Source organism: Hippopotamus amphibius, chromosome 7 (assembly GCF_030028045.1).
Source record: "Hippopotamus amphibius kiboko isolate mHipAmp2 chromosome 7, mHipAmp2.hap2, whole genome shotgun sequence".
In the NCBI taxonomy this organism is placed as follows: Eukaryota; Metazoa; Chordata; class Mammalia; order Artiodactyla; family Hippopotamidae; genus Hippopotamus; species Hippopotamus amphibius.
This window is the reverse complement of record NC_080192.1, coordinates 4,681,990-4,707,773: the sequence shown is the minus strand read 5'-3', so window position 1 is coordinate 4,707,773 and position 25,784 is coordinate 4,681,990. Positions and strand designations below refer to the sequence as shown.

The following is a 25,784-nucleotide window of genomic DNA, read 5'->3' as shown; positions in this document are numbered from 1 at the left end:
TCCCCACGCCCGGGCTGGCCAGGCACAGGGTGGCTGCGGACAGATGCCACCCCCCCAGCACCCATTGGTGACACTGCAGGGTTATGGTTGCAAACAACACAGTCTGACGGGAGTTGCGTCACATGTTGCTTTTTACTGGCGTGGCCATTTCAGGCACGTAGGGACTAGAAATGTCTTTTAGAATTAGATCTGAAACTTAGCAAAGAGAAACACTGAACACACTCCGAAGTGCCCACAAATGAGGTCAGGACCAGCCAGCACCCTGGGAAGCAGGGACATGGTGTGTGCGTGGTGGGTCGGGGTCTCACCTGGTCACAGAAATGTGGGCATGTAGGGTGAGACCCTGAGACCCAAATCCAGTCCCTTATGAGGTGGGGAATGAAGATCAGAGAGGACAAGCTCTGCTTAAGGGTCACACAGCGAGGCCAGACAGAACACACTGGCACCCAGCACTGGCTGCTTCCATTTGGGCCTTCATGGCTCCCAGGGTCCCCGTGTCTGGAGGGCTCCTAACCGAACCTGGGGTCTGAGCCCTGAGGCGATGCTCAGCTCTGCCGGCAGGCTGGAAAGTGACGGGGTGCTGTGCAAAGCTCCCAGCACCGAGGACGGAGCCCAAGGCCCCCCTGCTCCACTCCAGGGCAGCAGGATGCTGGGGCCCCGCCCCCCTTGCCAGGAGAGACCCTACCTGGACTGTATGGAAAGCATGCCCCCCACCCCAGGTGTGAAGACCAGGGGACACGTACCTTCCAGCAGGGGTCCTCATTGGCTGGCACAGGGAAGAAGCGGGGAGAGCACGTTAGTGGGCACAGGAGGAGCAACCCCCGGACTGGAGTCCACGAGGCCCAGTGTGAAGGGGGCACGATGGCAGGATCACAGGCCCCAGTGCCTCCTGGGTCCTCACCCAGGGCATGATGGGAGGATCACAGGCCCCAGTGACACCTGGGTCCTCACCCAGGGCGTGATGGGAGGATCACAGGTCCCAGTGCCTCCTGGGTCCTCACCCAGGGCGTGATGGGAGGATCACAGGCCCCAGTGACACCTGGGTCCTCACCCAGGGCGTGATGGGAGGATCACAGGTCCCAGTGCCTCCTGGGTCCTCACCCAGGGCGTGATGGGAGGATCACAGGCCCCAGTGCCTCCTGGGTCCTCACCCAGGGCGTGATGGGAGGATCACAGGCCCCAGTGACACCTGGGTCCTCACCCAGGGCATGATGGGAGGATCACAGGCCCCAGTGCCTCCTGGGTCCTCACCCAGGGCGTGATGGGAGGATCACAGGCCCCAGTGCCTCCTGGGTCCTCACCCAGGGCATGATGGGAGGATCACAGGCCCCAGTGACACCTGGGTTCTCACCCAGGGCACCATGGAAGTAAAGGTCTCTGCCCAGGTCATGGTCAGTACCCATCGCGGCCCCCGAGCTCCAGGAGGCACACAGCAGCAAGCTGTCCAGGGGAGGGAACATCGCTCCAGGGGTCCCTCAAAGTGACCTGCTGTCAACTCGTTTTCGGCCATAACCCACTTCCAGTCTAGTGAGTGACGCCAAACCACGTATTTCAACAATTGCAAAAAATAGTTTTCCTTTTAAATTCTGGAAATCATACCAGCCAGGGGGGGAGAAGCGTTCCTGTGTGTACACAGCACTCAACAGTTTACAAAGTGCCGTCATGATCACCCCACCTGCCGCTGTCCCAGCTCTGAGAGGCCGGTCCTGTTACGAGCCCATTTTACATAGATCAGCAAACCAAGGCCCAGGGAGGTAACGTGATAGGGAAGGACGAGGGTGGCCGCGGCACGGAGGGCCAGGTGAGCGGTGATGCGCTGCCCACCAGAGAGCAGCTGTATGGCCGCTGCTGCGGACGGGGCGGGCCAGGTAGCTGGGCCGCTGCCAGTGGAGGGAGGTGTGGCCCAGCCCAGCCCACGACAGGCCCACAGGGGAAGCGCTTACCTCTGGCTGTGAGGAACAGGGGGCTGTTGAGATAGTTGGATGCCAGCCGCTTCCTCTGCAGGGGACAGAAAACCAAACCAAACCACCAGATTGGGGGGAGCTCTCCTCGGAGACACCGACCCTGCCCAGGACGCACCCGGGACGGGCTCCCCACCCTGGGCTCTGGACTCCAGCCGGACACCCGGGACCAGAGGCAGACATGGGTATAGATACAGGGGCGTGGGGAGGGGAAGAGGCAGATCGGCCGGGGCAAAAGCCAGCAGAGGCTTTAACCTGTGGGTCCGTCCCTGCTCCCTGTGGGCACATCTGCCTCGTGCTGGAAGGACGGGTAGGGATCTTCAACGGGGGCAAGTCAGTAAGCAAGCTGACACTGCTGTCCATCTGTCTGCCTCCTCTATCTTCTTTCTCAGCTGGTTCGGGGTCAGGTGGGAAATAAGGGGCATCATGGACGGGCCCCCTAAACCCCACTTCTTGGCATGAGGTCCAGAAACCCCGACAACAAAGAGTGGCCCTTGGTGCCCAAAGCATCACTTGTAGATGGAAGTTTCTAGTACATTCCAGAAGGTGGCTTAGTCCTGGGCTTTAACAACCACAGGCCACGTGGGTTCAGACCTTGGTGGTTTGAGGTGACTTTGGCTGTGGCAAGAAGACGTTCTAGGCTTTGGTAACTGGCTGTAAACCCGTCTTTCTCAGTGTGGCTGGGCCGTGTTCAGGGCTGAAGGAGGGATCCAAGGGAGAGTTGCCCTTGGGGCTACATGTGTCCAGGCTCAAGGTCACAGGGCTTTGCATTGGCTCTTGATTTGCTTATCAGATCATCTCTGGCTGTGGCCAGACTTCGGCGACTAGGTCATGGTCTCGCCCCCAGAGCAGGGGATGCTCCCATCAGTGAGTACAACCAAGGGGACAGTGTCCTTGCTGCACAGAGGACACGCCGTTTCCTTGGGTGGAGATGGAGAAACGGCTCCATGACTCTCACAAACGGGGCCCAGCACTGGGGGTACTGGCTCAAGACACGGCTTGCTCAGAAAATCGGGGGGGAAAGTGAATGGGTATAAACACGCATGTTCTCCGAGCAGGAGTCCGGGGAGGGTACCAGCGAGGACAGAGCCCCTCCCAGTGAGGTCTAGTCTGTGAGCCGCAGGTTTGGGATAACTGGCCCAGACTGACCAACACCCCAGGGGAGGCAAGACCGGCATTTCCACAACCCTCCGCCAAGCCGTGGAGCCTTGCTGGACTTTGGAATGTGCCAGGCCCCGGCCTCTGCAGACGTGGCTCCACGTCGGGGGGCTGCCCGATTTCAGGGCCCTCAGCAAATGGCTTCCGTTCTAGGGGAGGATTCCAGAGTGCTTTCCTACGAAAGCCCAGAGCATCTGGGAAAGGCCGCTGGCAGCCTCTGCAGAGCTGGCTGCTGGGAGGTTGCATCTGGATTTTAGCCTAGAATTGTGGACTTTAATTTGCAAGGGCAAGGAGATCTCATTCTGGATTCAGTTCCTCCCTGGAGATGTGCTGGTGCGAGGGGGCCAAGGTGCTCCCTGGAAGGCGTCCTTAAGTCCTGACACTGCATCGGGGCTGGCGTTCAGTCACTCTCATCACCTCCTCGGAGGGCCGTAGCGGACCTCGGGCGGACAATCTGCACGGGATTTGGATTGGGAGGGAATTCCCTGCTGTGGAGCTACCTTTAATGCCCTATTTGACCAGTTTCGGCTATCCAGGGAAAGTGCTCACTGCCCACGGTGAAGAAGCAGTCTTGGAGCTGGGGTACCGCCGTGTGAAGGGGACCTGGGCTCAGTGGGTTAGGAGGAGGGAAACCCGGGCACGCCAGGCCGTGTCTCATTCCCAGTCTCGTGTCTCCACGCGGAGGGGACTCAGCTGGAGTCACGGCTGCTCCCTTCCCTCCTCCCACCCTACTCCTCCCCAGGAGACAAGGAACCAGCCTTGCTCAGCCCAGCCCCTTTTGCGCCTTTCTCTCTGTGGCCTCACATTCTCAGTCTCTCTGACTCATGAGCTTGGGCTGAGCCAGCCGGGTTCCGCAGTCGGGCTTGAGCGGTCCCCGGGTGGCCAGGACTGCCGGCGGCCGGACCCCACACTGGATAATCAGGGTGAAGAATCGGAGCCAGCTGCAGCCTGCGTCCCGGCCACATCCCCCAGGGCAGCCAAGGTGGGGACATTCTGATCCTTTGCATCTGTCTCTCGACTGATTCTGAGCCCAGGAGGTAAAGAAAGACTTATTTACAGTCACCCCCGAACTCTATGCCTGGAGGGGCAGGTGAGGCAGGCCAGCCCAGGGGAGGCCCCTCACCTCTGTCTCCAGGAGGCCGCTGTAGGCAGGGTTCGCTGTGCTCCTCCTCTTCCGCTCCTGGCGCTTGCTCTGGATTTCTGGAAAGGCCCAGATACAGCGGTTACTGGCATCTTCCTACCCCAGGACGCTGGATGCTTCCCCTGCAAACCCTGGGCGCCACCCATCCCCGCCTGCCCTGCAGCCTCTCTGCCCAGCATCCTGCCCCAGAGTGGCCCCAGGCAGGTGGGGGCCCCCAGAATCGCTCACTCCTAGGCGGGACAGACCTGCTGGCCTCAGGCTAAAGGACTGACTGGTAGGAGGGTGGGCGGTACCCTGGACCCAGGCACCCGCTCTCAGCACAGCCCCGTGGGCCACCATCCGGCCTGGGGATGTCTCTCTTAGGACCCTTGGGACAGCAGATGCCTGTTGGTCGGACTCTGGCCTGGCTGAACCGCAGAGCACGGCTCAGGGCTCCTGGGAAGGGCAGGTACAGCCTCTGTTCAGGCAGCCTGGCCCCCAAGGCGCCAAACACAAGTCCTTCCAATCAAGCCTGGCATGGTAGGCCTCGTGCAGCTGGACAACTGGGTTTTCTCCTTATTTTCTCTTTTTCTTTCTTCCTTTTGCTTTGACTGCCAGGTGGGCCCTGTTTCTCTGTGTTAGCTGTTTTGACATTATTTCCTAATCTCTGTCTCTTGGACCTGATTTCTCCTTTTAAACTGTCTCAATATTATTCGTGCACTTCCTGTAAGGCACCTCAGACCCGTTATGGGAAAAGATAGGGTCCAGATAAATAAATATTTAGGGTATCATGGGCGAGAGGTTTCAAAATGAGGACAATTTATAAAAATCATAACAATCCCAAATGTATTCTATCTCAGTTGCCACAACAACCCTGCGAAGTCTGAAGAAGTGGTTTTCCTCATGTTATAGATGAAGAGACTGAAGTTCAGAGTGGCGACCTGAACCCCAAGGTCACCCAGCTCTAAGCAGCACAGCCAGGACCTGAACACGGGACTGCTGACATGACTGTGCGGGCCAGTCCCACCGCCCCAGGCTGCCTCCACGGCCCCAAAGACGGAGCAGAAATAGCTCTCAAAGGCCGCCAAGCACAGCTGGATTCCTTACACTCAAGTTCAAGCAGGAGTATTCAGACGTTCAGATGGAAAGCTCAGAGAACGCCTTGCAAGCCTGCCCAGCAGAAGGAAGGGAGCCACGAGCAGGGACTACTCAGATGGGAATTCCCTACCAGGCCCGGGTCAGTGGAGCCCTGGGGTCTGCGTGGCTGCGCCACGTCTGTGTCCCTCTCCACCCACATCTCTGCCCTAGCTGCCACCAGAATTGCAAATCAGACCCAGGGAATGCAAAGAGAGGTGGCCGTGGAAAGGCCTGGACCCACCTCCTGGGCACGTTTGACTCAGCTGCACCCGGGAGGCCCCGTCGAGCTGTGTGGGCTCGTCGGGTCCCTTCCCTTCCCCGGGCTTCAGTCACTCCCCTGCTGTGAGGGAGAGGACCTCCACCTGAGATTAAAGCCTTGCCTTGGGTACTGGGGTATTCAGTTCATTCCCTTCCTTTCCTCGATTTTAAGAAGGGAAAGCAAGTTAGTTTTCCTTCCCAAATCCAGATTTACTTGGGGGTGGGGGAGTGTGTTTTCACTTTATAAAATGTCTTTAGCACTGAGGTCAGAATCGTGGAAAACGCCCTGAGTTGGGAGTCAGGAGACCTGGATTCCCGCCTGGGCCTGATATTGACTGGCTGAGTGACCTTGGGCAAACGAATCAACTTCTCTGGCCTCAGCTTCCCCACAAGTATGACGAGAAGGTTGGTTTCCATGCTTTCTAGGCCCTTAGATTCCACGATGATGCTCAGAACTCATTTGTAATTGTTCTTATCGGTCAAGTCAGACAGCACCTGTAATATCTCACTGAACTGTCTGCTCAAATAATGTTCCGATTTCCACTGAGGGGTCTGGGGGCACACAGAGCCCACAGGACAGTTCGAGAGCAGGGGAGGTGGTATTGGGCACCCCTCTTGGTTCTTTACAACAGTCCCAGGAGGGAGGATCGGTTGTAGCCCATTTCACAGATGGAGAAACTGAGGCCCAGAGGAGCTGGGTGACTTGCCCAGGCTTGAGTCGTTAGTAACGGCAGAGCTGGGCGGCTCGCTCTTACCGCTTCATGGTGCTGCCCCCAACTTAGGGACAGGGAACCCACAGGTCCCTCCACTGAGACCCCATGGGTTTCGTGCAGAGTCACAAGCTGGGAGAGCGGGCGGGCTCCTTGGTCTTTACGATGACAACCCGGCACTTGGCACCAACCTCACAGAAGCTGGGTCACACCCAGGCGCTGCCATGTGACCAGGAATCTGAGACCTGCCGCTGCTCTTTCTGATGCCCTGCCACTCCCACCCTGCGGGCCAGGTCCAGCCCCGCCTCAAAGGTCCTCACCTTCCAGGTGCTCCGTTGTCACCAGGCCCAGCGCTACCATGAAGGCGATTTTCTGAGGGAAGGAAACAGAGAAGGGTTAACACGGCTTTTCTATTCTGGGGTTTCCTCAGTCTTCATTTAAGGCCTTTCTCTGTCCCAGGAGCCCACGTGACATTAGTCGTCCTGTCTCCTTAGCTCTTCTGGGCTGTGATGGTTTCTCAGACCGTCCTTGTTTTGGATGACCTCGGCTGTCTTAAGGACTGACCAGGAATTTTGTAGGCAGACCCCTGTCTGAGATTTGTCTGTTGTTTTTCTCCTGTTCAGGCTGGGGTCCCAGGTTTTGGGGGGGAAGACCACAGAGGTGAAGTGACCTTTCCATCCCATCACATCAGGGCACGTGCCGTCAACGTGGCTGATCACCGTGACGTTGACCTTGATCACCCGGCTGAGGGGTGGCTGTCAGCCACCTGCTCTGCAGAGTCCCTCTTTACCCCTCCCCGTCCACACTGTCCCCTTCAGGAGGAGGTCACTGTGCACCACCCACACCTAGGGAGCTGGGGATTAGGCTCCACGGGTGCTTTCTTTCTGGCCATATAGGCTTTTTAAAAAATTGTATGTAGTAGAATTTATCAATATTTTTTTGCAGCATTTGGATTTAGTTTAGATAGCAAGCTGCTTATGTTTTATCTTAGTATCTAGAGTTTCACTTTGTACATTTAAATTTTTGATCTACTTGGCATTTATCTGTGTATACGGTATATAGGGATTCATTTTATTCCATGGGGCTACTCATTTGCTCCATTTATTGAAAACTCCATCTCTCCACTTTTCACTGACTCGAGGAGCCACCTTAATCATGCACTAAATTATCACAAACACACGTCCACACCTGGCCTTCTATTCTGTTCCTTAAATCTGCCCACCTATGCTTGAGCTGCCACCTCACTTTTAGTTATCAAGGCTTTACACTAATCTGAAAACATGAGAATGCCACCCCTGTTTCTCCTGTCCTGAGTTTCCTCAGCTCTTCTTGTTTATTTTTTTCACATGAAATTTAGAAACCATCTTAGGTAGTTCTGAGAATGAGGGAATCAGTTGGTATATTTCTTAGGATGATGTTAAAATTATAAATTAACTTAGGACATAATGACAGCTTAATAATATTAAATTTTCCTCTCCAAAACCACACGGTGGGGACTTCCCTGGTGGCGCAGTGGTTAAGAATCCACCTGCCAGTGCAGGGGACACGGGTTTGATCCCTGGTCCGGGAAGATCCCACATGCCGCGGAGCAGCTAAGCCCATGCACCACAACTACTGGGCCTGTGCTCTAGAGCCTGTGAACCATAACTACTGAAGTCTGCCCCCCTAGAGCCTGTGCTCTGCAACAAGGGAAGCCACCACAATGAGAAGCCCGCTCACAGCAATGAAGACCCAACACAGCCATAAGTAAATATTTAATTAATTAAAAAAAACAACAACAACAACCACGAGGTGCCTCTGTGCTTTGTCTTCAGGAGTTTCAAACTTTTCCTCAAACAGGTATTGACTATTATGTTTACTCCTAGGCATTTCATCCCTCTGTTGCTTCTAACAAGTGGCTATGTGTTTCTCTAAAGACTATTGATGTTTGTAAGTTAATATCACACCCGTCGCCACGCTGACGTCTCTGATTGTCTGCAGCATTTCCCATCGATCCTCTTGGGTTTTCCACATCATCTCAGATAACAACTGTTTGCGCCTCCTTTCCAGTGTTTACTCCAATGTGCTGTTACAAATAGTTCACCTCAGTTTGTCAGCTTTAAATGCTATTCTTTGATTCACTGACAGTCCCAACTCTACAGACGTGACAATCAGAGAGCTTACTTCTCCCCCACCTTCACTCTCTCGCTCTCTGTCCACTTAGATGAAGCGTACACACTAGTATTTACGTCATCTTACACGTGGAATATTCACACTCTGTCCCAGCACCCTTATCCTGTTTCAGGTTTACTCTGTAGTTAAGCACACACGATGCTCACCCGTCTCGGTGCCAACTTTCCCAACGGTCCTGCGGTCGACAGGGGTTGAGTTTCCAGCAGTTTCTCACGAATGGCTCATGGGAACCACATTTCCTGAGTTCTTGGCAGATTTAAAACCTCTAGTCTGTGGCCTTTCGACGTGAAGGACATCTTGGTCGCATATAGGATCCCTGGCTGCCCCCCTCTCCCCGCTCTCCTGCATTCTGGAGCAAATGCTGCCATGAAAAAGCGAGAAGCCGGCCCAGGAGTTCTCCCTCTAAAGCGACTTGGCTACTTTTGCTTGGACGCCTACAGGTCCTTTTGTTTCTATTAAAGGTCAATGACAGACTTCCCTGCTGGTCCAGTGGTTAAGACTTCACCTTCCAATGCAGGGGATGTGGGTTCGATCCCTGGTCGAGGAACTAAGATCCCACATGCCTCGAGCAACTAAGCCTGTGCGTCACAGCTAGAGAGAAGCCCATATGCTGCAATGAAGAGTCTGTGTGCCGCAACAAAAGATCCCACGTGCTGCAACTAAGAGCCGACGCAGCAAAAAAAAAGCCAGTGACTTCACTGGGTTGTGTCCCGTTGTTAACCATTCCCCCAGCACACACATCAACCTCTCCTGGTACCTAGAGTGTCCTTCCTATGGGAATTAAAGTCCTTTATTTCAGTAAACTGTTTTCTTTCTTTTTAAAAAAATTTTTAAATCTATTTTCTTTCTTGGCTGTGCCGGGTCTTTGTTGCTGCTTGCGGGCTTTCTCTAGTTGAGGAGAGCGGGGGCTGCTCTTCATCGTGGTGTGCGGGCTTCTCAGTGCTGTGGCTTCTCTTATTGTGGAGCACACGCTCTAGGCACACGGGCTTCAGTAGTTGCAGCACGCAGGCTCAGTAGTTATGGCTCATGGGCTCTAGAGCTCAAGCTCAGTAGTTGTGGTGCATGGACTTAGTTGCTCTGCAGCATGTGGGATCTTCCTCCAGGGATTGGACCCATGTCCCCTGCATTGGCAGGTGGATTCTTAACCACTGCGCTACCAGGGAAGTCACTCAGTAAACTTTTCTTGAATTATATTTTAAAAACAGTGAAGCATCACCACACCATGAAAAGTCAGGCCCATCAAACTCAATCCTGTAAGACGTGTGCTCACGTCAACACAAGACCAGCAAAATGACTGAGGTGGCCGCAGAGCTGCTCACACAGGGGTTCTGGGGTCCAGCAAGCTCCAGCCAATTGATGCCACCTGGTTTCAGTATCCCTTCTGGAGTCCTGTGGCTGAACGGACAGTGACCGGGCCTCTAGGAACCCGCCAGTCCTGGCACCCACGTCATTGGCCTGAACTGGGGAGACTGGGCTGGGCCAACACTCGTGGAGTCCGTGCTCCGCCTCCTGGTTCCCCACCAGCTGTCCCTTCCCTTAGCCCTGCCTCCGCAGAAGATAACCTCAGTCCATCATCACTGAGGTAACAGCAAACTGCCTACCACATTATAGCTCACATCACAGGGGCTGTGGGGACGTTTTCCTGTAGCCATTCTGCCCCGTCATCCCGGTTTTCTTCTTTAAAGCCTCCAATTATCCATCTGTCGTATCTTCGCTTGTCTTCTGTAGATGCCACTTTCTGATATTTAAAAACCCATTCTTTCTTTTTTGTTTTGTATACGTCTCTCACTCCTGCCTCCTAGATCCCTTACTGTGTCTTCTGCTGTGTCTCTGGTGCCCTGTACTCCTCCAGCTACGTATTTATGTGGTCTTATTATTTTTTCCTGAAAACTTTCAGCTCACGTTTCCCTCTCTCTGGTACTTTGCCATTTAGCCATCCCTTCCCTGAGTCCTCATGTGTCAGCGCTGCAATTCCCTTTGTAGTGGTGATTTTGAATTGATTTCTTTCAATTCATAGTAGAATACTGGATTTGGAGGGGAAGTGAGTATTCTTTATTTATAGTAAAAATTGCTTTTCTTCCTCATTTTTTCCTTATGGTGGCTTTGTACTGACTTCATTCTTCAAATACGGTGCCTCAGTGGGATTCTGTTTTACCACGCCTCCCTGCTGCCTGACAAGGTCAAGGACAGTCTGTAGCAACTTCCCTGCTCCTGGAGGGCTTACGGATTGCAGCTGCAACCATCCACAGGAGGTACACTTCTGCTAGTGCTTTCTGAGACCTGACAACACCAGACACTCCCTCTTTCTGCATGTTCTCTCTCCATATTCCCTCATGTGGTCCCAGCGCTCTCTGCCCTAAGTGCAGCTCATGGACACTGCCTGTCCTTCTGCACTTGAGTATGGACTTGTGATCCTCAGGGAGTGTGTGTGGGTGACTCTTTCTGCAACCTGCAGCTCCTTGGCCCTTGGCAAGACCCCACCCACACCACACCATTCTGCTGCTTTCCATATATATATAAAATTGCATATATATAACTTTTTATATTCTTTGTATCTCTGTGCTATTTCTGTGGTACCATATTTCAAAGTACTAATTACCTCTGTTCACCCTGCCTAGTAATTTTAAAAAATTTCAGCCAATCACCATGTTTTTCATTACTAGAGTCTCAAATAATTTTTGTATCTATCTGATGAATGTTTTATTTTCATGATTTTTTTTTGCTTCATTATTTCTTATTTATTTCAAGTGGATGTTATTCCTTTATTTGTAACTTCTTTGAGTATCCTAAGCATACTTATTTAGAAGTCACTGCTATGACGAGTCCGCAAAATTAATTTCGTCTTGAATAAATTCATGTTTCAAAAGTTGATCTTATCGACTGTCCTTCTTAGCATTAGATTGCATCATGTGTTTTAGAATTCTGCCTACAGACTCACCTAGGGCACTGCTGCTTTTCTTCTCTGTTTCATGTTTTGTTTTCTCTCCCTACTTCTTACCCTCCCCTTACAGCAAGTTTGCAGTTGCCCCCAGCCTCGCCCAGCCCAGGGATGGCGCCAGGCACAGGCTGGCTCTTGGACCAGCAGAGAAGCCTGGTCCCGCTCCTCTCTTGTGGGAAGAATTTTGGGGACCCGCCACCCCTTGGGAGCTGCCTGGTCACCCTCATCTGATTCTGAACCTGGAGGCCACGGGCCTGGAGCATCTGTCCTGCTCACCCCGTGTTTCTGGGACACAGTGATGCCAGCTACATCTTCACTAGTGGCTCTTCCTGCGTGTTATCTGTTGTTGCTGTGGGTTTGCAGCAGAGAGGTACGGTCCAAGCGAGAACTCAAAGCCATCCCGATGGGGGTGTGCTCTGATGGGTTTCAAGAAAGGGGGAGACCAACACAAAACTGAGGATGCCCTGTCATTTCTGATGATGTAGATGAAACTTGAAGGTGTTATGCTAAGTGAAGTAAGGCACACAGAGAAAGACAAATGCTCTATGATTTTGCTTCCATATGGAATCTTAAAAAAATGAACTCTTAACAACAGAGAACAAATTGATGGTTGCCAGTGGCAGGGGGTGGGGCTTGGTGGAAATGGGTGAAGGTAGTCAAAATCTACAAATTTCCAGTTATGTGGTAAATAAGTAACATACGGCACTGTGACTGAAGTCAACAATACTGTCTTGTAAATCTGAAAGCTGCTTGGAGAGCAGATTCCTAAAAGTGCTCATGACACAAAAAAATAAATAACACGTGAGGGGATGAGTGTATAAACTGCGATTATCGCAGTGATCGTTTTGCAATATACGCATATATCAAATCATTATGTTGCACACCTTAAACATATACAGTGTAATATGCCGATTACATCTCAATAAATCTGGAATAAATTTTTTAAAAAGAAGGGGGTGACTTGGTTATTTCTGAATTGTAGAAAGATCCTTCTAGCTGCAGAGAGGAACCCATCTAGGGGCTGGGAGCCTGGGCGGAGCTGGGGCAGGAACGGGGCTGTGGCAGCAGGGATGGCGTGCAGGGAGAAGCACCTGTGTGCACGGATCTTACCCAGAGAGGCAGCCAGGGCTGGGGTTGTGTCAGGGCTGGGAAGGTGCTCAAACTCCTGCTCTGGCTGTCATTCCATGGGGCACATGCTAATCTGAGGGTGACCAGCTCAGTCAGATGCTGCCCGAGGCCAGGATGCTGAGTACCACACAAAAGCCAGGCTCTGTCCTAAAGAAGGCAGGGGCTTTGGGACAGGAAGAAGTCGGTGGAGCCTGGGGCAGAAGCCAGGAGCCCAGGTTCTGTCTGGGCTGAGCACACAGCCTGGTGACCGTGGACACGCCGGCCTCTCTCAGTCTGTCTCCTCGTCTGTACAACGGACATTGTAATTCCTGCCCCACCTACTTCGAGGAGCTGCTGGGAGGATGTGGGAGAGAAAGGAGGAAGCACAGCTGGCTATGAAGGCTCGCTCGGCAGAGAGGTGGGCTTCCTGCCCCAAGTCCCTTCGATGCCTTGGGTGGGCGCTGTCATATCACACTCATCTCACAGGCGGCCGTGGGCTCAGAAGGTGCTGTGTGTGCGGGGTATACAGACGCCGGGACCTTGACAGCCACTGCCCTGAAGCCACTGAACAGCTGACCCTTACAAACACCAGTCAGTGTCTCTTTACCCCAAATCCACGCCCCTCCCTGGACCCCCAAGCCCGTGCCTGGCTCCTCTGGCAAAGCTTCTGGGGCAGCTGCTGCTCTGGCCGCAAGTGCTCTTGACTTAGATCCTTCACGCACAGGTTCAAAGGCCACCTCGCAGCCTGCATCTGTGCAGCACGTCTGCTCCCAGCCCTCTTCTGAAAGCAACTTTAATAAGGATTTTTCCACCAGGATGTGTTGTAATTGCAAGTTCTATTTAAGTCATTACACGTATTTACGCTAATTATGTAGTTAGATGTAATTATACTAATTGTATAAATGCACAATAATTGACAAAGATACACTTTGAAAGAACAAAGAGAATCCACCCAGAAAACCTTCCCGAATGTTAAGGGTGCAGCAAACCCCATGGGAGGACAGAAGGGTGCTCGTGGGAGCCTGAGCTGCAAGCTGGCCCCAGGCCTCCCCCCCAACACAGTAGGTGCTCATGCATTGCCCCCAGATGGAACGGATTGTCTCTCTTGGGACGAAATTGGGCCTGAAGCCACAGAGGAGACTGGTTCCATCTCAGCATCAGTGAGTGGTCGACTCCACAAATTCCCAGCAGGCTTTTCACACATGTCCAAGGACAGTAACCAAGTCAGTCTCCTGCTCAAAGATACTCCATGGGGGCTTCCCTGGTGGCGCAGTGGTTGAGAATCCGCCTGCCAATGCAGGGGACATGGGTTCCATCTCTGGTCTGGGAAGATCCCACGTGCCGTGGAGCAACTAAGCCCGTGTGCCACAACTACTAAGCCTGTGCTCTACAGACTGCCAGTCACAACTACTGAGCCCACGTGCCACAACTACTGAGCCTACGCACCACAACTAGTGAAGCCCATGTGCCTAGAGCCCATGCTCCACAACAAGAGAAGCCATTGCACTGAGAAGCCTGTGCACTGCAGCAAAGAGTAGCCCCAACTTGCCACAACTAGAGAAAGCCTGTGTGCAGCAATGAAGACACAACACAGCTAAAAGATAAAATAAAATAAAATAAAATAAAATAAAATAAAATAAAGTATATGGGAGGATGTGTGTAGGTTATATGCAAATACCTCATTTAAAAAGAAAAAAGGAAAAAGACAGTCCCTGGCCCCCCACCACCTGAGGAATAAAGTCCCACCTTGGCAGCCTGCACCTGGGTCTTCCAGGATCAGGCTCCCACGGCTGTCTTTAACCCCATGTCTAGAAATTCTCACGCACACATGCTACCACGGTCCAAACAGACCAGCTGACCTTCCTGAGTGTGCTGCGTCCTTTCCCACCTCCACGTGACTTCCCAGGCAGTGCCCTCCCCCTGCCTCTCGCTCTTCTACTGAAACACTACCTGCTCCCTCAGCCCCTGTGATGGTGCCGCTGCCCTGCAAGGTCTTCCATGGTCCTTCCAGATGGACACAGAGCTCTCTCCCTCTCCCCGGATCTCCCACAGCTCAGAATCTGTCATTTTCTGATAACACCTGACATTTTTTTTCTTTTTCTCCGCCGCACTGCCCAGCATGTGGGATCTTAGTTCCCTGACCAGGGATCAAATCCACGCCCCCTGCGGTGGAAGCTCGAAATCTTAACCACTGGACCGCCAGGGAAGTCCCAATACCTGACATTGTTTTTAACCCAAGTTCAAGTCCTAGCGGCCGTACCTGTGTCTGCCAGTAGGAGTGAATTTCCCTAGAGCTGGGGCTAACTACATCAGCCCCATCCCAGTGTCCCCAGCCTCAGCCGACTGACAAATGAATGGACGAATGACTTCTCTGGATGGCAGCACTTTGATAAAAAGAATCAGAAGGCGCTGGAGGAGCCCAGAGGAATCTCTTCTGCCTGTTGGGGGTGGGCAGTCAGGGAAGGCTGCCTGGAGGAGATGGTTTCTGAAGGGAACCTTATAAAATAAACCTGTCGATAGGGAGAGAAATGGGGCCCATGCAGGGAAAGTCACATGGAGAAAGGCCCAGAGGGCCCAGGATGGCTGAGGATACAAGCAGGAACACAAGGACGCCACTTGCTGTGACCAAAAGTTCAACAAACGGCTGACTTTTAGCGCCATCAGGGTCCTGCTGTGCTGCCTTTAGACAGTCAATGAATGGTGGGGCGAAGGGAGGAGCGGGGCTGCTTTAGGGCCATGTGTTGCCAAGAGCAGCGCTGTCCCCTGGACAGAGCGGAGGGTCCTGAGGACGGAGGGGACGGGTGGGGACAGTGGGGCTTGGGAGCGGGGGGTAACAGTCCTCTGTGCCCAGGCACTGTTTGGGGCCTTGGCAGACACTGACTTATGGAATCCTCCCAACAACGCTCCCGGGAAGGCAGACTCACCCTTCCCGCCTCACAGATGAGGAAACGGACACGACTGGCACCCCCCCGCCCCCCACCACCACACCCGCGCTGGGATGCAGAGCCACCCAGTCTGGTCTAGCATCGGTGCTAACCACTGCCCCACACTGCCGCTCAGCCAGCAGATCCGGGACACACAACGCCTGAGACCTCGGCTCACCGGGCCAGCCCCGTGCGGAGCTCCCACTGCCCAGGGAGGCCAGTCCCCACCCCCGCGCAGCTGTGTCCTACAGGGGCCCCCCCGCCCGGACGACAGCCACCCACCTCGGGGTTCTCCGGGCTCGGGGGCCGGTCTTCCTTCTTCTTTTTGGTGGCCTGAGCTCCCTGAGATGGCTCCTCCGTGGGCGGCCGCGACTCCGCAGTGCTCTCGGGCTGCGTCTGCACTTGAGGCTGAATGACTATGACCTGGGAAATGGGGCGCAGGGGTGAGGGGGGCGCTGGAGGGCCCGGGGCGAGCACGGCCCACAGAGCCCAGGGCCGGGTGTGTCCACCGCAGACAGGGAAGGGGCCTCGAACGCGGGATCACAGAGGAACGAAGAGGCTTGCGCCCACCTCTCCACTGCACGGGTGCCTGCACCCTAAGGAGAGTCTGCACGAGAAACAGGCCTGGTTTAGGAACCGGAAGGCCTGGGTCCGCTCCTGTGCTACTGTCTCCCAGCTGTGTGGCCTCGGGGAGGTCACTTCACGTCTCTGAGCCTCAGCTTCCTCATTAGTAATACCTTCACAATACCTACCTCCAGGCAGGCTGGGAAGATTCAGGCAGCCAGGACTCAAGGCAGGTCGGTTGGTTGGTTTCTTTTTTTTTTTTTAAGGATTAGGGATGTTATTTATTACATATGTAGACTCACCATGAAGAACAAAAATGGGTTATTGGTTTTTAATGTTTTTATCCTAATGTGTGTTTTTAAACTTTTTATTTTATATTGCAGTAGATTGATTAACAATGTTGTGTTAGTTTCAGGTGTACAGCAAAGTGGTTCACACATAAGTACATGTATCTATTCTTTTTCAAATTCTTTTCCCATTTAGGTTGTTACAGGATATTGAGCAGAGTTCCCTGTGCTCTACAGTAGGTCCTTGCTGGTCATCCGTTTCAAATATAGCAGTGTGTACATGTCAACCCCCAACTCCCTGACTATCGCCACCCCCCCCACCCGCCATAACCGTAAGTTTGTTCTCTAAGTCTGTGAGTCTGTTTTTGTTTTGTAAATAAATTAATTTGTATCATTCTTTTTAGATTCCACATATAAGCGATATTCTACAATATACACCTTTCTCTGTCTGACTCATTTCACTCAGTATGACAATCTCTAGGTCTATCCAAGTTGCTGCAAATGGCATCATTTCATTCTTTTTAATGGCTAATATTCCATTGTATATGTGTCGGGCTGATTTCTTCCTCCCCAGTTCAAATGCAGGGAAACTGAGGCTGAGAGGGCTCGGACGTGCTCCCTGCCTGAGGTCATCATGTCATGGAGCAGAGGGGCTAGGACCCTTCCCGCGTCTGCCTGACGGCCTGGCCTGGCCCCCAGCCCCCCACACACACTCTTACTCTGCGCGCCTTCCTCTCCCCCACCCAGGCCACTGTGTCTGAGGTGCTCAGACCTGGCCTGGGGGTTCGGGCAGGTGGGAGGAAGAAGGTCCCATTTTGCTCACTCGGTGGGGCCCTGCCAAGCCTGGGGGGATGGGGAAGGGGGAGGGGAGCCTAGACCCCGCTCAGCACCATGCAGGGCAGCCCCAATCCAGCGGCCCTCACGGGGTTCAGGTATCTGGTTGGATGAAGGGGTCTGAAGCCGAGAAGTCTGAGACTGACTTCTGCTGCCTGGCCTCTCCCTGGGCCGGAATCTCCTGCCAGAATCTCCTTCACCTGTGAATCAACTATCTTATTTACTTTTTTTGGACAACGAATTGTGAAAGAATCGTTATCTTTTTCATGGACCTAGGTGAAAGAATTCACCAGGAGCAGCCCTGGGTCTGGCCTCAACCAGGAGTGGCTTGAACTGTTTTTCCCTCCTAAGAACAAGTAGTGACTTGTGAATTATTTTCTCAGATACTTGTAGCAGACTTTTTTTTTTAGTGACTTGTGAATTTGAAGCTCTTAAGCATGAAGAGAAAATGCATTCCATTTTTCTGCTGGCTTAAGGGAAAGGACTTTGTGTTTTTTTTTTGTATCATATTTTGAAATCCCAGTATTCTCTGGATGGAAAAAAATGCTCCCTTTTTATACTCATGGAAAGAAAACAGTAAGATCCCCTGCAGGAAAAAGGGCAAAGAATATCCTCAGATGAGTCACATGGAAAGAGATAGGATTCTTGAAAAGCAGAGGGAAATCTTCAAGCTCAATATTAACCAAAGGAATTCAACCTTCAACAACCAGCATCTGTTTGCACCAACTAAATGAGCAAAAAGTGTTTAAAAATGACAACACTGAATGCTAGTGAGGTTGCAGTGAAATAGGCACACTTAGCCAACAAACGTGTGGACCGTAGCATCCTGGGGTGCACATTTCCTCACTGGAACTTGCCATCCGACCCTGGCTGGAGGTAACTCTTTAGGCTTGCAGAATTCTGGGGGATGTTGTCCATAAGTGCGAGAGCTCAAAAGCATACACTCGAAGGAAATACACTGAGTGCAATAACATATGGCTGCAGGAAAGTGGCGGACGCCCAGGCTGGGAAGTACGGAACACTGGCCATAAGCAAGAGAGGGGCAGCAAGAGAGGGGTGGACCTTGAATTGGAAACAGAGGAAAAGAGGCCAAAGAGAGGAAACGGCACCTTCTACACAGCCCCAAAAGCCTCACACAATCACCAAGGAGCTCAGAGGGGAACAGGAAGAGGATCTTAGTTTTAGTTTTAACTTTTCGCAAGAAATCATAGATTTTCCGTTCAGGCACCCGGGGTCCAGAAAGTCCTCCCTCCAACAGCAGGGCCTCTTCCAGTTGTCCACGTGGCCCCACATTTTCTTAGTTAATTCACTATTCCAACGCATGAAGTAATTCACCCATCGGCCCGTCATGCTTTTCGCACTGTATTAATGCACTCGGCCACGCTGCCTTTCCCTCACATATTCACTCCCTTGCACCCTCCCCTTATTTCCACGCCAATTCGTCATTCCTCCATCTCTGATTCACACACCATTCATTCTATCACTGACTCATTCATTCATTCATACACCTTCCCCCTCCATTCACGCACTGACTCGTTCACTTACGGTTCCTTTCCACTCCATTCACTCAGACCTCTGTTCACACTCCATCCATTCCTCTGGCCACCTGATCGTTCTGCCGTCTGGTCATTCATTCTGCCCGGGCCCCCTGCCCCTGGCCCCTCGGGGAGCCTGCCCGCGGGTGCCCTCACCTTGTTGTCGGCACTGATGAGGAGGGGCTGGACTTTGACGCTGTCGCTGACCACAGACACAGCGGTGCTGGGGGCCATGGCGGCGGCATTGCTGGGGGCGGTGGAGATGATGGCGTAGGCCACGCCGGCACTGCTCAGAGGAGCGGTGACGGCGGCGGGCTCGGTGAGGGCACGGGGCTGGCTGCCGGGCACTGACACATGGCTCACGGTGTTGTTGGCGGTGGGGAGGGCTGGGCTGGGGTTCTTGATACTGACCACGGTGGCCTTCTGGAATGTGGGGGGCTGCTTGGGTGGCCGGTCCCGGCCCGGGGTGACGGGGAGGCTGTCTGGAATCAGAGTCTTTGGCCTAACCTGGGGAGGGAAGGACAGAGGCACGGTCAGATAGACACACAGAAGGGGTGATGACAGGCATGGCAGAAGGGCAGCCCTAAGCAGAACCAGGACACGGGAAGAGACCCAAGCATGGACACGACCCGGCTCAGAGACGCCCACGTTAGAGGGGAGGGGAGGGCAGCGGAGAGACCGTGGACCCGCCACGGCTGCCCGGGTCCTGGGCACGCACTGACTGGCCAGGGGGCTCTGGTTGCGGGTGTGCACATGCGCGGGTGTGCACCTGTGTGTAGGTGTGTGTGTGTGTAGGGGTGTGTGCACGTGTGTAGGGATGTGCACGTGTCTGTATAGGGGTGTGTGCGTGTTTGTATGGGGGGTGTGCGTGTGTGTGTAGGTGTGTGTGCGTGTGTGTGCGTTTGTGTGGGTGTGTGTAGCGGTGTGTGTGCGTGTTTGTATAGGGGGGTGTGCGTGTGTGTGTGTGCACGTACACGTGCACACACTGGGGCGGAGGGAGGGGTGGTCCGTGGACTTTCACAGTTGAGGGGTGTACACGGGAGTGAGGACTCACAGGAAAACAGCACTGACCTTGAGCAGAAGCCTTTCTTTGGAGCCCCAGTCCTGACCCGCCCTTGCTCAAAAACCTTCCGGGTCTCCCATGGCCATCAAGTCACTGACAGGCAAAGCTCAACTCCGTGACTCAATATCCGAGGCCCCCAGAAGGCCCCCGCTGACGTCTCCACCTCTATGACTGCTCCCATCTCCCCTTCCAGTGCCACGAGGCTTGCGGTCCCGGTCTCCCCACTTTCGCCTGCCTCCATTTCTCACCCCCGTGTCTTCGTGCTCCACGATCCTGGGCTGCTCATCCCCTAAGGCCTGCCTCCGCCTTGGACTACCAAGACTTCTCACGCTCTGAGACTGCTTCCAGCACCACTTCCTCCAGGAAGCCCTCCCTGACCCCCAGGCAGGCCATGGGCCTCCTCAAGGCTCCCATAGCCCCCATGAATCCTTCTGATTCAGGCCAATCACTCTGGGTTCAAAGTGTCTGATTCCTTGTCTGTCCCCCTCCTGGATTCTGAGCCTCTTGGGGACAGGATCCTGTCGAATTCAGCACAGGTAGGCATTCGGCGAGGCTGCCACGAAGACAAGAGGGCCCAGAGCAGCCGCCCCTCACGGCCCTCGAGCTGGGGGCATCTGCCCAGGCCTGCAGCCCCAGGACAGGCAGGAGCTGTCGTCACCTGTGCAGCTGGCAGCACCTCCCCCCCGCCCGGCCAGCAGCTGGTGCCCCACAAAGCTGAGTACTGGGTGGTACCCAGCAGGCTTCTGCTCCAGATCAGGCCTGGCTACAAAGGCTGCGTGGCCCCTGATTCAGTCCTCACCACCCCCTCGGCAGACAAGGAGACACAGCCCAGGAGGCTTAAGAAGCCAGATGACTTGTCCAAAGTGGGGAGCCCAGTGGGAGGCCCCGGACTGGAACCCGGGCACCTGGCCTGGTGTCTCCCCCATCTCCCGAAATGCATCCTCTTGTCCAGACTTTCTCACACTTTTTGACTGTGGCCCAAACTAAACAATCTTCATGACATCGTGATCCAATCCAGAAACAAACTGTTCACGAGATGATGCTTGTGATGTCTTCACACTTCTGTTCTACTCTTGTCCAGCCTAGTTTATTCCACTAAATTGACTTCTAATTCCTCACTGTGTGAAAAACGGGGTCTGGTCCAAACGTCTCCTCTGAAGGACTGGCAGAGGAGGCGGGAGAGGAAAGGGACTCCCACGCAGTCTCACCCAACTCAGTGCTCACCTAAAACCTCCGTGCTGAGGGGTGACAGACAGACAGACAGACGCCCCAGGGCCTACCCGCAGGCTGCTTACCTGAGGTAGCACTGCCGCTCCTTGCCCGGCCAACCTCTGCAAGGAGCTGACCTGAGGACCCGTGACAGGCACTGCAGTGATGGTTCCCAAAGCCTGGAAGACACAGGAGGGTGGCACTGAGACAGGACAGGGTGCTGGGATGCGACACGGTGCTGGGACACAAGTGACACACGTGACACGGCACTGGGACACACGCAACCCCACCCAGCTGGCACCTGGCAGCTCTCCCCAGCCTGGCCGCACAAGGGTACCTTGGAGACAGAGAACTCTGCTCTCCTCTCTCTTAATGATGAGTTTTTAAATCATAAAAGTAATATGTATCATGCAAGAAATTTTGGAAACTAGAGCAAAAAAAAGAATGTAAACCCCGGAAAACTATCACCCTTTGTCTCATGGTAGCTTCCTTTTAAGTACGTTTTCTCTAAAGCTGTACATAGAATTCTGTAACCTGTAACTTGTACTTAAAGACACACGTAAGGTTTCCCAATGTGGCTATAATCTTCATAAATCACTCCTTTAATGGTTATAGTCTTTTTTTTAAATAAATAAATAAATAAATAAATTTATTTATTTATTGACTGTGTTGGGTCTTTGTTGTTGTACACGGGCTTTTCCTAGTTGCAGCGAGCAGGGGCTACTCTTCACTGTGGTGCACGAGCTGCTCATTTTGGTGGCTTCTCTTGTTGCGGGGCATGGGCTCTAGGTGCGAGGGCTTCAGTAGTTTCAGCACATGGGCTCAATAGTTGGGGCTCATGGGCTCCAGAGCGCAGGCTCAGTCGTTGTGGCGCATGGGTTTAGTTGCTCCGAGGCATGTGGGATCTTCCTGGAGCAGGGATCGAACCCGTGTCCCCTGCATTGGCAGGTGATTCTTAACCACTGCGCCACCTAGGAAGTCCCCGGTTATAGAGTCTTTCATTCAGCAGACGTCATGGTATTTCCTCAGCCAATCCCATCCTCCTAGAAATTTGGGTTTCATTCCCATCCTTTTCTGGTTAATAAACAATAGTGCAAGATATATCTCTGCGGATAAAGCCATTTCCACATCACAAAGTATTTCTGTAGGACAGAGTCTGAAAACAGGAATCGATGGGTAGGAATTTTAAAAGGTGGGACTATTTTGGGCCCTTGATACATGTCCGCACTGTGCTAGCTCAGGAGGAGCCGTGACCAGGGCTTACGCCAACACACCCTCACATCTCAGCCTCTGAGTCAGGGCTCTCTCCAGCGCTTGATGAGATGGTCACACCAGCAGCAGGATGGATGTTTAGGGTGGGGAGATTGGAGATAACGCCCTCCCAATGACTCCAGGCCCACACAAATGCAGAGGATGTGTTTTGGGGTGCCCGCTTGCCTAAGGTCCCTTTTCTGAGAATCACCACTACCTACAGCTGATGAAGGGGCGATTCCACACAGCCACTCTTGTACCCCATGAGCCTGCCCACAGGGGAGAGGCAACCCTCACTCGGGGCCAGCCAAACCAATGCTGACCAGTGACCCAGAGAGGTTATCTCTTGAACTTAGATGCCAAAATTCTTAACAAAGTGTTAGCAAATCAATCCCAACAATAATAAAGGGATAATACATTCTGAACAAGTTGAACTTATCCCAGGAATGTAAGGCTGCATCACCATGCAAAAATCAGTCAGAAAAAAAAATGATATGGTTATCTCAATATGTGCAGAGAAAGCATTGAACAAAATCCAACATCCATTCATGATAAAACATTTCAGCAAACTAGGACTAGAAAGTAACTTCCTTAATCTTAATCTATAAAAAATGAACAGCCACCATCACACTTACTGATGAATATTTTTCTGCTGAGATCAGGAATGAGGCAGGGATGCTCTCTCTTACCACTCCCCATCACCACTGGACTAGAAGTCTTAGCCAGTGCAATAAGGCAAGAGAAAGAAATAAAAGGCCTTCAGATTAGGAAGAAGAAATAAAACTGTCTCTGCAGATGGCAGTAGCATCTATGTAGAAAATCCTACGGAACTTGCAGAGAAAAGGCTGTTAGAACTAATAAATGAATGAATTTACTGAGGTAGGATACAAGTTCAACATACAGAAAGCAACTGTATTTCTATATGCTAGCACAAACAGAAATATAAAAAATGTTTATCTGCCATTTGCAACAGTATCAAGAAATAAAGAATAAATTTAGGGGTAAATATGACAATAGCTGTATAAGAGCTGTACAGTGAGAACTTTCAAACACTGCTGAGAGAAATTTTAAAAAGACCTACATAAAAAAGAGAGACATACCATAACCATGGATCAGACGCCAGTATTATTAAGATGTCAATTCTCCCCAAAGGGACCTATAGCTTCAATACACTCTCCAACAAAATTTACCCCCAAAAAGGTAGAAATTGACAAGATCCTTTTTAAATGCATGTGGAAATGCAAAGGACACAGAACAGCCAAAACAACTTGAAACAAACAAAAACAACATCAAACAAAGTGAAGGACTTCTATTTCCCAACTTCAAGACCTATTATAAAGCTATAGTAATCGAGACAGTGTGGTACAGACGTTAAGTTATAGACCAATGGAACCAATGTGGTACAGACTCAAACACATATGGTCAACTGATTTTCAGCAAAGGCTGCCAAGTCCATTAACATAGTGGAGAAAGGACAATCGTTTCACTAACGGTGTTGGAACAACTCATGTTAAAAACAAACAAAATGTAATTTCAATCCACATGTCTCACATATTTTTTAAAAATCCAAATGAATCAGAGACCTAAATGTAAAGTCTGAAACTGTAAAACTTCTAGGAGAAAACAGAAGAGAAAAGCTTTCGGACTGGGTTAGGCACAGTGTCTTTGGACACAACACCAAAAGTGTTATCCACATAAGAACAAATTAATAAACTGGACTTCAAAAAAAAAAAAAACAAAAAAAAACTCCTGAAGTTGGAAAGACAGTGTTAAGAGAATGAAAAAACAAGCCACAACCTGCGGGGGTGGGGGGGGGGGAACATGTGCAAATCACTTGTCTAATAAAAGACCTGTATCCAGAATATATAAAAGAGCTGTCAAAACTCAGTAATTGGAAAACAAACAATCCAATTAAAAACTGATTTGAGGGACTTCCCCGGTGGTCCAGGGGTAAAGAATCTGCTTTCCAATGCAGGGGACACATGTTCGACCCCTGGTCAGGGAACTAAGATCCCACATGCCTCAGGGCAACTAAGCCCAAGTGCTGCAACTACTGAGCCTGCACATCACAACTAGAGAGAAGCCCACAAGCTGCAATGAAAGATCCTGCGTGCTGCAGCAAAGATCCTGAGTGCCACAACTAAGACCTTATGCAGCCAAAAATAAAAAAATTTAAAAATAAATAAAATAAATATTTAAAAAACTGATTTGAACAGAACACATCACTAAAGAAGATGTGCTGATGGCAAATAAGCAAATGAAAAGATACTAAACCTCATCAGTTAGAGAAATGCAAATTAAACCACAAGTAAGACACCACTATGCACCCATGCAGACAGCTACAGTAAAAGCAAGTTGCCCAAGTCCAGAACTGGTGAGGACGTGGAGCAGCACATCTACTACTCTTGGGAACATAAACTGGGGTAATTGCACTGGAACAGTTTGGCAGTTTCCTAAAAAGGTAAACATATGTTTACTTCTATGCACCGAATGTTGGTGTCCCCCCAAAATTTGTATGTTGAAATGCTAATTCCCAGTGTGATGCGTTTGGAGATGGAGCCTTTGCGGTGAGCAGGTCATGAGGGTGGAGCCCTCCTCATGGGATTAGTGCCCTCATTGGGAGAGACACGAGAGGGCTTGCGTCCCCTCTTCCTCTGCCACCGGAGGACATAGCAAGGAGTCTGCCTGGGTTTCAATGTTTGTGTCCTCTGTAAATTTCACTTGTTGGAATCCTAACTTTCCCTCTCTTTTTTAAATTTTTCTTTATTCTTTTATTTAGTAGTATTAATTAATTTATTTATTTTTGGTCACGTTGGGTCTTTGTTGCTGCACGTGGGCTTTCTCTAGTTGCAGCAAGCAGGGGCTACTCTTCATTGCAGTGTGCAGGTTTCTCTTGTTGAGAAGCACAGGTTCTAGGTGCATGGGCTTCAGTAGTTGTGGCTCACGGGCTCTAAAGCACAGGCTCAGTAGTTGTGGCACACAGGCTTAGTTGCTCCATGGCATGTGGGATCTTCCCAGACCAGGGATCGAACCCGTGTCCCCTGCATTGGCAGGCGGATTCTTTTTTTTTTTTTTTTTAAAGAACTTTTATTGAGATACAGTTAACAGACAATAAACAGCATATATTTAGAGTGTACAATTTGGTATTGCAATCTCCCAATTCATTCCCCCCCAACCCTCCCCGCTTTCCCCACTTGGTGTCCATATGTTTGTTCTCTACACCTGTGTCTCTATTTCTGCCTTGCATTTCCTCTTTCATAGTTGTTAGCATTTGCCTTATGTATTGAGGTGCTCCTGTACTGGGTGCATATATATTTATAATTGTTATCTCTTCTTCTTGGATGGATCCCTTGATTTTTATGTTATGTCCTTTCTTGTCTCTTGTAACATTTTTTATTTTAAAGTCTATTTTATCTGATATGAGTATTGCTACTCCAGCTTTCTTTTGATTTCCATTTGCATGGAATATCTTTTTCCATCCCCTCACTTTCCGTCTGTATGTGTCCCTAGGTCTGAAGTGGGTCTCTTGTAGACAGCATATATATGGGTCTAGTTT

At 51.6% G+C, this 25,784-nt stretch overlaps 1 protein-coding gene across 2 annotated transcripts in view; it reads right to left on the bottom strand.

Moving 5' to 3' along the window:
- Window positions 1-25,784, bottom strand: part of PHF21B (PHD finger protein 21B) — a 102,672-nt gene that overhangs the window by 5,772 nt on the left and 71,116 nt on the right. For both annotated transcript variants that reach the window (XM_057741959.1, XM_057741960.1), the window contains exons 3-9: window positions 21,064-21,156; window positions 18,862-19,212; window positions 15,768-15,908; window positions 6,665-6,716; window positions 4,243-4,319; window positions 1,944-1,998; window positions 744-766 (exon numbers count right to left, since the gene is read on the bottom strand). In XM_057741959.1, the coding sequence (XP_057597942.1) occupies window positions 744-766; window positions 1,944-1,998; window positions 4,243-4,319; window positions 6,665-6,716; window positions 15,768-15,908; window positions 18,862-19,212; window positions 21,064-21,156 (792 nt within the window). The remainder of the gene's footprint in view (window positions 1-743; window positions 767-1,943; window positions 1,999-4,242; window positions 4,320-6,664; window positions 6,717-15,767; window positions 15,909-18,861; window positions 19,213-21,063; window positions 21,157-25,784) is intronic.